Source organism: Ranitomeya variabilis, chromosome 1 (genome assembly GCF_051348905.1).
Source record: "Ranitomeya variabilis isolate aRanVar5 chromosome 1, aRanVar5.hap1, whole genome shotgun sequence".
Classification (NCBI taxonomy): Eukaryota; Metazoa; Chordata; class Amphibia; order Anura; family Dendrobatidae; genus Ranitomeya; species Ranitomeya variabilis.
This window is the reverse complement of record NC_135232.1, coordinates 642,869,069-642,883,270: the sequence shown is the minus strand read 5'-3', so window position 1 is coordinate 642,883,270 and position 14,202 is coordinate 642,869,069. Positions and strand designations below refer to the sequence as shown.

At 41.6% G+C, this 14,202-nt stretch overlaps 1 protein-coding gene across 8 annotated transcripts in view; it reads right to left on the bottom strand.

Annotated features, from left to right (window-relative positions):
* Positions 1 to 503: 503 nt before the first annotated feature.
* The window catches only part of PTGR2 (prostaglandin reductase 2), a 77,945-nt gene continuing 64,246 nt past the window's right edge, over positions 504 to 14,202 (bottom strand). For 4 of the 8 annotated variants that reach the window (XM_077261369.1, XM_077261353.1, XM_077261376.1 and 1 more), the window contains exons 5-10: positions 13,415 to 13,585; positions 11,684 to 11,893; positions 10,060 to 10,181; positions 5,397 to 5,484; positions 2,259 to 2,298; positions 506 to 776 (exon numbers count right to left, since the gene is read on the bottom strand). In XM_077261369.1, coding sequence (XP_077117484.1) covers positions 712 to 776; positions 2,259 to 2,298; positions 5,397 to 5,484; positions 10,060 to 10,181; positions 11,684 to 11,893; positions 13,415 to 13,585 — 696 coding nt within the window. In that variant the 3' untranslated portion in view covers positions 506 to 711. Of the gene's footprint in view, positions 777 to 2,258; positions 2,299 to 5,396; positions 5,485 to 10,059; positions 10,182 to 11,683; positions 11,894 to 13,414; positions 13,586 to 14,202 lie in introns of all 8 variants that reach the window. The other 4 variants (XM_077261391.1, XM_077261399.1, XM_077261408.1 and 1 more) reach the window with 3 other exon arrangements.

The following is a 14,202-nucleotide window of genomic DNA, read 5'->3' as shown; positions in this document are numbered from 1 at the left end:
TGGAGCAAGATATGGGGCTCATTATACTGTATGCAGCAATATATGGGGCTCATTATCCTCCATGTAGCAATATATGGGGCCCATTATACTGTATGGAGCAATATATGTGGTCCATGTTACTGCATGTAGCACTATGTGGGGCCATTATACTATATGACGCCCATACTAATGTATGATGGGCTATACTGTCCAGTCTAAAATGATAAGTCTGCAGTCACTGTGCAATGCAAGGATTCGCCGGTTTCTGACCTGTTTTACAATTTACATTAGATATGACTCATGTAATGTAAGAAGTGAAATCTTTGGCATTGTACTATACCTATATTTCTCTGCCGTATCTGTGCATCATGAATCATGTGTTAAAGGGGTCCATGAAAACCTGGAGCCGGCCCTGGGTGCAGAGCACATACAACATGGCACCTTTTAAATATAGAGAATTTTAAGAAAACTGTATAATATTTGCAGCAAAACGAAGCATGAAATGTGCCTCAAGACAAAGTAATAAAACAATCGCATAGTTCAAGGATTAAGTGCATTTAATAAATGAAGACCGTTGTTGATTGTTCTGATAAAGTAATATCCATTCTGACAAGTGCAATAAGTTGCAGAGTAGATTCACTGATAATGTTACTCTGTGCCTGGTGTAAACTAGACACAGACTTATTGAAATCAATGTAATCAGATAAAAAATACATTTTTAAGTGGCAAGAGTCAGTTGGATATTTGGACAATCTGTTTGCCAATATTTCCACCTTTCATCATGGACACAAAAGCGCCTGCAAAATATAAAAGTATCCATTAAAAAAGATCCATCTATAGATCTGTATCTACAAGTCCTATTACTTGTATATTAAAGAATATGGGCATTTTTTCAAATTCATTACAGGGGTATTCCACTTTTTAGATGTTACCTACCTTAGGACAAGGGATAACTACTAGAATAAAGATGGTTTAACTACAGAAACCACCACCGGAAGTTTGAAGAGAGCTGCAGATCCAGTCTACGTCCATAGGACTAAGGGCAATTCAGACAACTTTTCATGTAGGAGAAAAACGGTCCAAATGTGGTCCGTGATTTGTCAGTTTTTCTTGGATCAGAAACCTTCTAACTTGCAGTCCTTAAAAGTTGGACAGCCATCCGAGTGCGGTCTGGTTTTTTGAACAGACCTATAAACTTAGTGGCGATTTTGATTCAACACCCTTGACCAATATCAGACTAGTCTGACTTTTTCTGGGGGCTGTGACGTTCACACAAAATTGCAGACGTGTGAACAGCCCCCATAGATTATCACAGCTGTGAGTGATATCTGTGAAAAACGGTAGACCTGCCGCCAGTCCATGCATGGTGGTCTGACCTCGGACCGATGTGCACTTATCAATGCACCCTTAGGGTGCGTACACTAAAAAGAACATATGCACTGCAATGTAAAAAAAAAAAAAAGACTATTTGAGCCTCTTAATTTCTTCAGGCTTTTAAAAATGTCAAGCAGTTAAAAGACGTGACTTGACCATTGTCCAGGCGGTTTCCACTTGGAAGATGCTTTATACTTTACAATAGAAGAAGTGGAAATGGAATAGTAAAAAATAACAGAAGACCCCTGGTCGTTTTTTTGGAGAGTTTCTGCCTACAATAGATCACTTTGTTGTTTTCATTGGTTAATGGACATTAAAAAAAAAAAAAACTCTCAAGTTGCCCCATAACTTAAAAAGGGGAAAGAATACGCTTACAGCCGCTTCAGTAAAATGTACTGCTTTTTCCTATTAAATGCTGACCTATGGATCAAATACTGATGAATCTCAGATCAAAAACACGGACGTCAGACTTTTATACGCAAGAAAGGCATTTCCCGCCATCCATATACGCGGCGGAGGATCAGTGGTCAGTATTCTTGCTTTGCAGCCCTGTGGTCTTTTCCCACGTGCTTACCTAGTCTCTGTGCATCTAGATTTTATTACATCAAACTTTCATGTCAAATGGCTCATTATAGGAAAATTAAATCAGGAGCCTCATTGGAGCCCAGGATTGAGGAGAGACCATGCTCTGATTTATGCAAACATCTTATTGATTTTAGTGAGAACTGTGTAATGCTCAGTTTCCCCTGAAGGTGGCGCTACATGGTAACTGAACACTTCCTGCTGGATTGATCTCTGGGGGTCCCAGCAGCAGGACACCCTCTGATCACTTTATTCTAATAAAAAATATATATATTTTTTCTCTAAATTTAAATATTATGAATAAAATATAAATATGTTTTTACCTGCCGTGTTCTCAATTCCTTGTACAACAGTTTCTTTAACCTGTGCAGGATACATAAGAAGACAGCACCATATTAGTAACAAATATATGGAAAAACAAAGTTTAAAAAAAAAGACAAAAAGCAGCACTGATAACGGGAAGACGATGGCCTCATGTGACTTTGTTCTTCAGGTTTCCATCAGAACAGCTTGGTAACAAGAAGAACAGACTCAGCGTTACATAATATTTCAAGAGGACGGGGAGTGTGCACTGGGGAAAATACGACAGCGGGAATCGGCGTAAAAAAAGTGTATTGTGCCCACACCATTTGTTATTTCCACTCTTAACCCAAATCTACACAATTACCAGCTATGATCACTTTTAAGCGATGTTAACATGTTGCAATTTATTTTCCTTCATTTTTTTTTTATTTGTCTCTTGTACATGCTGATAAAGTTTAATACATAAAAAAAAATTCTGATTCAACTTCAAAAGATTTTGGCACCAAAACCTGATACTTGTGGTTTTTTTCCAGCATTTTTTTGCACTATCCATTGCTTTCAATTGGTTGAAAATGCTGAAGACAAAAAAAAAAAAAAAACACACTTAAGGCTATGTGCACACGTTGCAGATTTGCCTCTGTAATTTTTTGTGCGGATTCTGCATCTCTTAACAGAAAACGCAGGTGTGGATTTGATGCGTTTATGTGGATTTCTATAATGGAATGGGTACAAAAACGCTGCAGATCCGCACAAAAGAAGTGACATGCTCCTTCTTTTAATCCGCAGCTTTTCCGTGCGGAATTTTCCGCACCATTAAAAACAGCAATTTTTTTTTCATTTTTTTACATTGTACTGTAAATCACTTGCGGATCTGCAGCGTTTCTGCGCGGTAAAAAACACTGCGGAAATCTGCAACGTGTGCACATAGCCTAAAAGACATGCTGCATTTTGCAAAAAAGTTGACAAAAGTTAGAAAAAAAAGCTGTGTGTGTGTGATTCTTTGCGCAGAATTTGTTGCAGTCTTCATTACACAATACATAGGCTGAAACTCTCAGAAAATCTACAATAAAAATCTGCATGTAAAATATGCAGATTTTGATGAGGAAATGTAGACATTCTGCTCTTATGTAACGAGAAATATCAATCAAATCCACAATATGTGCATTAAAGGGAACCTGTCACCCCCCCAGGCGTTTGAAACTAAAAGAGCCACCTTGTGCAGCAGTAATGCTGCATTCTGACAAGGTGGCTCTTTTAGTTCTGGGTGCTGTCACTTCAGAAATAATCCATTTTATAATTTGTCCCAAATACCTTTTATCAGTCCTGGAGGCAGGTCTTTCCCTCCCTGCTGCAAATGCAGCACCGCCGTCACTCAAGTCCTCTTGGCGCCGCCTCCTCAGCGCTGTTTTCAAATGAGTCGGCACCTGCGCTTCTTTCCTCATGTTTTGGGCAGGCGCAGTGAGCGCTGCCCGTCCTCTCTCCTCATTTGCAGTCTAGCTGACTGCGCCTGTGCAGCCGCCCTGCCCGAGATCCCGCCCCGCAGTGTCTTCTGATTTATTCTCACTGAGACAAGTGCAATCCCATATTTTTCAGCGCTGACATATCTCCCGAGATCTTGGTGTGGGGATCTCCATCTGCACATGTGCCACCTCCCAGCGGCCATTTTCCCAGAGTCCACCGCCCAAGAAACCATGGAACTGCAGGGCCCCGGCCTTTCACAAGATGTCGGCAGGGCCCCCGCAGCACATCGCAAATCGGAACACCCCCTCATCCCAACCTGCGGCCTACAGCATCACCCCACTCCTGCCTCCTCCAGCAGCGACCCTGGGATCCGGCTTCACGGCAGCCACCACCCCCGGTAAGCAATGCATGGGATATAAGAAGCACCACCATTTTATTTAAAAAAAAAGTCCTATTTTTCTCCTCAAAATTTAGGGTGCGTCTTATAATACGGTACTTTTTTTGTTGATTTAGCATTCCTGTGACTCCCTAACCTAATTTACCCACAGTTTTTTAGAACTGCTTCACATCTATGTTGCATAGAGTCACCCAACTTCTGGCCCCTGTCTCTGTTACTCCAGCCCAGGATATTTGGACTACATCACACAATTTTTTGGCATTTGTTGGCTTTGCCCCAGAAATGGCATTTTTAATGGCACCCCACAAGTGTTCTATCGGATTAAGGTCCGGGGATTGGGCTGGCCGCTCCATAATCTGAAGTTTGTTGGACTGGAACCAAGATTTTGCTTGTTTACTGGTGTGTTTAGGGTTCCTGTCTTGTTGAAACCCCCATTTCAAGGGCATGTCCTCTTCAGTGTAAGGAAACATGACGTCTTCAAGTATTATAATATATGCAAACTGGTCCATGATCCCCGGTATGTGGTAAATAGCTTCGGCCCCATAGTAAGAGACACATGCCCATATGAGGCCTGCACCACCATGCTTCACTGTCTTCATACTGTACTGTGGCTGAATGCAGAGTTTGGGGGTCGTCTGACGAACTGTCTGCAGACCTTGGACCCAAACAGAACAATTTTAGCTTTAATCAGTCCACAAACTGCTTCTCCATTTCTCTTTAGGCCAGTTGATGTGTTCTTAGGCAAATTGTAATCGCCTCAGTACATGTCTTTTTTTTTTTCAACAGTAGGACATTGCGGGGACTTCTTGGTAAGAGATTAGCGTCACACAGTTGTCTTCTGTCACAGTCCTCACAGGTAACGGGAGACTGTCTTTGATCATCCTGGAGTTGATCATTGGCTGAGCCTTTGCCATTCTAGATATTCTTCCTCCCATTCGGATGGTGGTCTTCCGGTTTCTTCCACGTCTCTCTGGCTTTCCATTATAAAGCATTGGAGATCATTTTAGCTGAACAGCCGATCATTGTCTGCACTTCTTTATAAGTTTTACCCTCTCCAATCAACTTTTTATCAAACTACGCTGTTCTTCTGAACAATGTCTCGAACGACCCATATTTCTCAGGCTTTCCTGGAGAAATGCATCTACAACATGTCCAGGCTTCACCCTTAGATAAGGGCCACCTGATTCACACGTGTTCCTTCACAGAGTGACTGACCTCACTAACTGATCTCCACACTGCTATTATTGTGAACACCTGTTATCAATTAATTTAATTAATGCCAACCTGATCTCTTCCATACCTTCAATTTTCCTGTTCTCAACCACTGGTTGAGCTGCTGAAGACCCATTTCATGTTGATCTGCATAGTTCAAGACTAAAAATCTTTCCCTGTCAAAAACAAAAATGTGCAAGAACATTATTAATTGCGCATTAACCACTTCACGCCACAGCCCTTTTTTCATTTCTGCCTTTGTTTTTTGCTCCCCTTCTTCCCAGAGCCATAACTTTTTTATTTTTCCATCAATATGGCCATGTGAGGGCTTGTCTTTTAGCAGGACAAGTTGTACTTTTGAACGACAACATTGGTTGTAACCCCTTATCGCACATCAGAGGACAGAGAAATGGGGTCCCCGATCACCCCCCGATACTTACCCTTGTCCCCCGGTGCTCCTCGTGGTTCCCCATGGGCGCCGCCATCTTCTTCCGGCAAAAAAATGGCGGGCGCAGTGCACTGGCCGGCACCTGGAAGATCTTTGGGGTCTCGGCTGCCGGGGGTAAATCGTGGTTAGTTTTTACCGACCCGTTTTGCGGGGGAAAAAAATGCGATCTGTCTGCCATTCTCTGTCCTCTGATGTGATCGCACATCAGAGGACAGAGAAATGGGATTGGGGACCCTGTCATACTTACCGGTGTCCCTGGGTCCTCCTGCGTCCCCTCCTGGCCACCGGCTTCTTCCTCCGGTGAGAAAATGGCGGGGGGCATGCACAGTGCACCCGCCGTGATCTGCTGGTCGGCAGAGGAAGATTCTTCCTCTTGTTTCATTTTGGTCACTGTGATAGATCCTATCACAGTGGTCAAAATACAAAAAAAAAATAGTAAATAACCCCCCCTTTATCACCCCCTTAGTTAGGAAAAAATAATAAAATTAAAATTTTTTTTTATGTATTTCCATTTTTCAATTAGGGTTACAGTTGGGCTAAACTGAGTTGGGCTAAAGTTAGGGTAAGGCTGCTGTCACACTATCAGTATTTGGTCAGTATTTTACATCAGTATTTTCAAGCCAAAACCAGGAGTTGGTGATAAATGCAGAAGTGGTGCTTATGTTTCTGTTATACTTTTCCTCTAATTGCTCCACTCCTGATTTTGGCTTACAAATACTGATGTAAAATACTGACCAAATACAGCTAGTGTGATAGCAGCCTTAGGGTTAGGGTTGGGGCTAAAGTTAGGGTTAGAGTTGAGATTGGAATTGGGGTTTGGATTGGCATTAGGGTTAGGGGTGTATTGGGATTAGGTTTGAGGTTAGGTTTGAGATTAGGATTAGTGGTGTGTTGGGCTTAGGGTTGTGATTAGGGTTATGGTTAGGATTAGGATTATGGATCGGGTTGGTATTAGGGTTAGGTGTGTGTTGGGGTTAGAATTGGAGTTAAAATTGGGGGGTTTCCACTGTTTAGGTACATCAGGGGGTCTACAAACGCGACAGCCAATTTTGCGCTCAAACAGTCAAATGGTGCTGCCTCCCTTCTGAGCTCTGACGTGCGCCCAAACAGTGGTTTACCACCACATATGGGGCATCAGCGTACTCAGGACTAATTGGACTTTTGGGGTCCAGTTTCTCCTGTTACCCTTGCGAAAATAAAAAAAAAATTTGGGGCTAAAAAATAATTTTTATGGAAAAAAAAAATATTTTTATTTTCACGGTTCTGTGTCAAACTTCTGTGAAACACTTGGGTACTCAAAATGCTCACCACATATCTAGATATGTTCCTTAGGGGTCTAGTTTCCAAAATGGGGTCACTTGTGGGGGGTTTCTGCTGTTTAGGTACATCAGGGGTTCTGAAAATGCAGCATGACACCCGCAGACCATTCCATCAAATTCTGCATTTTAAAACGTCACTACTTCCCTTCCGAGCCCCGATGTGTGCCCAAACAGTGGTCCCCCACATATGGGGTATCAGCGTACTCAGGACAAACTGGACAACTTTTGGGGTCCAATTTCTCCTGTTACCCTTGGGAAAATAAAAAAATTAGGGGCTAAAAAACATTTTTGTGGAAAAAAAAAATTTTTATTTTCACAACTCTGCATTATAAACTTCTGTGAAGCACTTGGGGGCTCAAACTGCTCACCACACATCTAGATAAGTTCCTTGGGGGGGTCTAGTTTCCAAAATGGAGTCACTTGTGGGGAGTTTCTACTGTTTACGTGCATCAGGGGCTCTGCAAATGCAACATAACGCCCGCAGACCATTCTATCAAAGTCTGCATTCCAAAACGGCGCTCCTTCCCTTCCAAGCTCTGCCATGCGCCCAAACAGTGGTCCCTCCCCATATATGAGGTATCCGCGTACTTAGGATAAATTGCACAATAAATTTTGGGGTCCAATTTCTCCTGTTACCCTTGTGAAAGTAAAAATTTGGAGGTGAAAAGATCATTTTTGTGGAAAATATGTGTTTATTTTCAAGGCTCTGTATTATAAACTTCTGTGAAGCAGTTGGGGGTTCGTAGTGCTCACCACACATCTAGATAAGCTCTTTGGGGGGTCTAGTTTCCAAAATGGGGGTCACTTGAGGGAGGTTTCTACTGTTTAGGTACATCAGGGGCTCTACAAATGCAACATGAAGCCCGCAGAACATTCCATCAAAGTCTGCATTTTAAAATGTCACTACTTCCCTTCCGAGCCCCGATGTGTGCCCAAACAGTGGTCCCCCCCACATATGGGGTATCAGCGTACTCAGGACAAACTGTACAACAACTTTTGTGGTCCAATTTCTCCTGTTACCCTTGAGAAAATAACATATTGCAGGCTAAGAAATCATTTTTTGAGGGGGAAAAAAAAAGAGGATTTTTTATTTTTATGGCTCTACGTTATAAATTTCTCTTACAAGCTCTGCCATGCGCCCAAACTGTGGTTTACCCCCACATATGGGGTACTGTCGTACTCAGGAGAAATTAGACCACGAAAATTGTTGTGCAATTTGTCCTGTTACCCTTGTGAAAATAAGAATTTGTGGGCGAAAAGATCATTTTTGTGTAAAAAATACAATTTTTTTATTTTCACGGTTCTATGTTATAAACTTCTGTGAAGCACTTGGGGGTTCAAAGTGCTCACCACACATCTAGATAAGTTCCTTTGGGGGTCTAGTTTCCAAAATGGTGTCACTTGTGGGGGGTTTCCACTGTTTAGGCACATCAGGGACTCTGCAAACACGACATGGCGTCCGATCTCCATTCCAGTCAATTCTGCATTGAAAAAGTCAAACAGCGCTTCTTCCCTTCAGAGCTCTGCCATGCGCCCAAACAGGGGTTTACCCCCACATATGGGTTATCGGCGTATTCAGGAGAAATTGCACAACAAATTTTGTGGTTCATTTTCTCTTTTTACACTTGTGAAAATAAAAAAAATTGGTTCTGAAGTAAAATGTTTGCAAAAAAAAGTTAAATGTTCATTTTTCCCTTCCACATGGTTTCAGTTCCTGTGAAGCACATAAAGGGTTAATAAACTTCTTGAATGTGGTTTTGAGCACCTTGAGGGATGTAGTTTTTAGAATGGTGTCAAGCTTGGGTATTTTCTGTCATGTACACCCCTCAAAGTGACTTTAAATGTGAGATGGTCCCTAAAAAAAAATGGTTTTGTAAATTTTGTTGTAAAAATGAGAAATCACTGGTCAACTTTTAACCCTTATAACTTCCTGACAAAAAAATACATTTGTTTCCAAAATTGTGCTTGTGTAAAGTAGACATGTGGGAAATGTTATTTATTAACTATTTTGTGAGACATATCTCTCTGATTTATAGGCATAAAAATTAAAAGTTTGAAAATTTCAAAAATTTTTTTGCCATATTTCTGTTTTTTTTCTTAAATAATTGCAAGTAATATCGAAGAAATGTTACCACTAGCATGAAGTGCAATATGTCACGAAAAAAACAATCTCAGAATCAGCGGGATCCGTTAAAGCGTTCCAGAGTTATAATCTCATAAAGTGAGTGTGTTCAGAATTGGAAAAATTGGCTCGGTCATTAAGTACCAAATTGGCTCGGTCACTAAGGGGTTAAAATTCTAAGTGCTGTTTTTGGATTATTTTTTTTACCATGTTCACCAAATGCATTTTTTTTTTTAAACTTTTTGCATGCTTCAATAGTCTCCATTGGAAGTTAGAAGCTGCAATAACCCGATCACCTCTGTTGCAATCTGATCATCGCCTGTCTGTAGCAGAAATGCTCACTTTCTATGAGCGCCAACCGCTAGGCAGCGCTCATAGCAATCTGGCAATGACAACCACAGGGGTCTTCTGCAGACCCTGGGTTGTCATGCCAACCCATCAGCGACCCGTAGTCATGTGACACGGGCGCTGATCGGTGGGATTAGTGACGCGCTTGCAGTGCGATCACATTAGATGCAGATGTCAGATTGACAGCAGCATTTAATGGGTTAACAGCGGTTGGATTGTGATTCCACCCGCGGCTGTTAGGGGCACATGTTAGCTGTTCAATACAGCTGACATGTCACAGAAAAGATCATCAAAGGGGGAGACACGATATGCGCCGTACGTGTACGGCGCATGTCGTGAAGGGGTGTACTTTTTTTGCATTTAAGCAAATTTTTACAAAATCAACATTAATTATTACACAAAGTACATTTTAAAGGTAAAAAAAAAATAAAACCTGTATCACATTGTAACCCAATAACAAGAACAACCAAAAACATTGGAATACTGCAGAAACCCCCCCCCCGTCCCCACTAACCTTGTAATATTGCGCTCTTTCAGGGTAGCCTCTGTCTGAGGAGGTAGAGGTGGTGGATAAGGAACATCCTTGTTGTATTGGGAGATCTGGCCACACAAAATAACATGGCTGTTCTTCGTCATCTACTTAAAAAAAAAAAAAAAAAAACAACCATTTTTCTTCTCTTTTGTAGGTCAGCTTACAGCGATCGACTGAAAACTGAATACTAGTGACGAGTGAATGTGCTCAGATAAGATGTTATCCGAGCATGCTCGGGTGCTAACAGTGTTTTCAGCGTGCTCAAAAAATATATGTTGATGTCCCTGCGGCAGCATGTTTGGCGGCTGTTATACAGCAGCAACTCATGCAGGGATTACCTAACCTGCAGGCAATCCTTGCATGTGTTGCATTGGTCGAACAGCCGTGGGACATGTAGCTGTGGGGACTCAAACATATTTTTCAAACACGCCGAAGACACTGTTAGCACCTGAGCATTCTCAGATAACACCTTATCCTAGAACGTTAGCTTATCACCACTGACTACATACACATATCATGCGTATAGTTGCCTTACCCTGTGCACTCCTTTTAGAACCCGCTGCATCTTCTACTGAGATGGCATTGATTTTCTCCTGCTTCCAATATGCCTGCTGCAGTAGCATGGGGAAGATCCAAAGTTAAGTCTGCCTTTTCCGCAGTTTTCCCCTCTACAGGCTCTCTAATTTGCAATCCACTGGGAGTTGCAGAGATCTCTGCCATACACAGCACAGCACACAGAGAGATTCCTGCTCTTCCTTCCTTTTTTAGCACTCATTGACAAGCAGCATGTAGGAGAATATACAGTTGAGCCTAACTACTTGGATGTTAATCACCTCTGGTGTGAGGTAAATGACTTGTTAGTAAGCTCAGTACAATCTTTCTATTTCTCCCTCTGCCTGTTTTATCTCCCTGCTCCTCAATCATCAAGTATAATGGGCATTTTTTTTTTCATAGAAACAGTGCCACATCAGTCTACGTCAATGAAAAGGAGCCCATAGACAGATTTGGCGCAGTTTCTAGAAGAAACAAAGCAGATACTATAAATTGAAGATCACTACTCGAATGCTTATATTAGCCTATGCTTCGGATAAACTAATGACGAAAAATTAGGGTAATCAACCAGTTGTAGGAGATTAAAGAAATCATGGCTTTTCTCAAGAAACAGCACCCCTTCTGTCTAATGGCAGTCTCTGATATTGCAGTTCAGCTCAATTCGGTGAGGACTGGGCTGCATGTCAGAAAATAACATATGGAGATAAAAATGGTCTGGAACTCATACGCTCTCTTATAGAGGATTTTAAAAAAAAACTCTCCTGGCTGCAATTTTAACTAGAAAAAAAAATGTTGGAGGTGACAGCAGAGCAGGAGCTGCCGAGCTCAGTTATTGGCTGCAGTGTTGTTGACGTGACGTCAGCACTGCAGACAATAAGACATCAGGAGCAGCTTTGGACCCATGGAGGAGGAGTTGAGTTTGTTTCTTTAAAAAAACAAAAAAAAAAAACACAACAAAAAAAAAAAACTGTGCCTGAGGACTGGGTTTTCCAAACCTAGAAAATCCCTTTAAATTGTTCAAGGCAAGTCCGGGCGCTTGAGCAGTGAACATTACCTGACTAATAACAACATCGCTGATTTCTCCTCCAACGTTGTCAAAATAGACATCCACGCCACCAGGACAGCTTGCTCTTAACTTATCTGCAAGACCCTCTTCCTTGTAATTCAGGGCAACATCAAAACCCAAATCTGAGGTCAGGACCAAACACTTCTCATCCGTCCCACAAATTCCAATGATGCGGGAGCAGCCAAGGAGTCGTCCGATCTACAGAACACAAAGGGTTATATCCGACCACACAGATACAAATCAAGAGAATGTCATTATACTCCTCTGATCTAAGGGCTGCGTTCACACAACTGTATTTTTGGTCAGAGTGCAGTCTTAAAAAAACTGACCGCAGAGGGACAGCACTCGGACTAAATGTTATTCAATAGGGCTGTTCAGATGACAGTTTTTTCTGAAGGTCCACATGAAAGCAAAAGATTAAAATCGCAGCATGCTCTATTATCTTCCAAATGTTGGATGAGACTAGCCTTTTCGAGCCTGCAGGAAAAAAATAATAACCTGATCATCTATATATCATCCAATTTTTAACATGGGAAATGCTTCTTGGAAATTTTATTAAAGGAAACCCGTCAGCAGGATTTTGCTACATAATCTGAGAGCAGCACGGTCTAAGGGCTGAGACCCTGATTCCAGTGAGGTGTCACTTACTAGATTTTTTTGTAGTTTTGTAAAATGAGGGTTTTATCTGCATGACTAGGTGTTTCGTGCCTCCTAGTCAACAGTTCTGTGTAACCCCCGCCCCCACCACTGATTGGCTGCTTTCTGTGTACACTGTATATTGGCAGAAAGCTACCAATCAGTGGTGTGGGCGGGGTTATACAGGGCTCAGCATTCTGTGCTCTTCCACATCTGCAGCAGAGAAAACTGTGATTTTATCACAACTACTGCACCCAGTAAACTAAGTGATACATTGCTAGAATCAGGGTCTCTGCCTCTACATCACCCCATTGTCAGATCACATAGCAAAAAACTGCTGACAGATTCATTTTAACTGATGCATAATAACAAATGCCATAAAGATGTTTAAAAAAAAAGGACACACTGATGACACTACAGACGGCTGTGTGAACTTTACCGTATTCAGAAGGCCGTAATGGGGCTTAATTTTGATCACACAAATCAATTCGAACTGACCACAGAAATCTATAATAACCCAAGCTGCATTGACTGGAATTATGGGCGTACAAGTCTATGTTTTAACCATTGCTGCAAAGTGTTGGGAAGTTCTTTATCCAGTCGAGTGATCTTGCTCCTGATGACTTTTTGCTCTTTGCATCCCTTCTCTCACTGTTCAAGATAGCAGCAGGAAAGGTGGAGGAAGTTATTTACCAATCTCCACAATGTGGACAGGGAAGAAAGCATGTACAGTCTTAAACAGGTTATATAAAAGGAGGAATGGACATGAAGATCAAATAAGGAAACCATTGGAGCTGTGCTGATAAATGAACTACTGGAGACACACAGAGTTCGCATCCAGCCTATATTACCGGGAGGGACACTCCATCAAAAGACAAAATTGTGTACTTTGGACCAAGATGCAAATTGCATCTGGGGGGGGCTCTGAAAAAGAATTAAGACTGCAGATTGAAACTGAATGCAAATTTACTATCTAAATGTAGCTACTAACATATGAATAGAAGTTAGAAATGCAGGCTTTAATTACACATACTTCATAGTAGCTAAAAATGAGCGCCTGTCATCCACCTCTATAGGACTCACCTGTCCAGCCAATGAACCACAAGCTCCAGCAGCGCCGCTAACAACCATTGTCTGATTACCACCAGGAATTACATGACCTTTCTCTCTGACGCCGAGGAAAGCAGTCAAACCGATTAATCCAACCGCACCCAAAAAATGCGACAGGTGCCCGTCCACAAGACTAGGGTCCAGCTTTCGAAAATAATATTTGAACAGTTGAAAATAAAACTGTCACAGTCATTTTACTATTTCATTTAAAAAAAAAAATAAATTATAATTTATATATACAGTGGGGCAAAAAAGTATTTAGTCAGTCAGCAATAGTGCAAGTTCCACCACTTAAAAAGATGAGAGGCGTCTGTAATTTACATCATAGTTAGACCTCAACTATGGGAGACAAACTGAGAAATAAAAATCCAGAAAATCACATTGTCTGTTTTTTTTATCATTTTATTTGCATATTATGGTGGAAAATAAGTATTTGGTCAGAAACAAACAATCAAGATTTCTGGCTCTCACAGACCTGTAACTTCTTCTTTAAGAGTCTCCTCTTTCCTCCACTCACTACCTGTAGTAATGGCACCTGTTTAAACTTGTTATCAGTATAAAAAGACACCTGTGCACACCCTCAAACAGTCTGACTCCAAACTCCACTATGGTGAAGACCAAAGAGCTGTCCAAGGACACCAGAAACAAAATTGTAGCCCTGCACCAGGCTGGGAAGACTGAATCTGCAATAGCCAACCAGCTTGGAGTGAAGAAATCAACAGTGGGAGCAATAATTAGAAAATGGAAGACATTCAAGACCA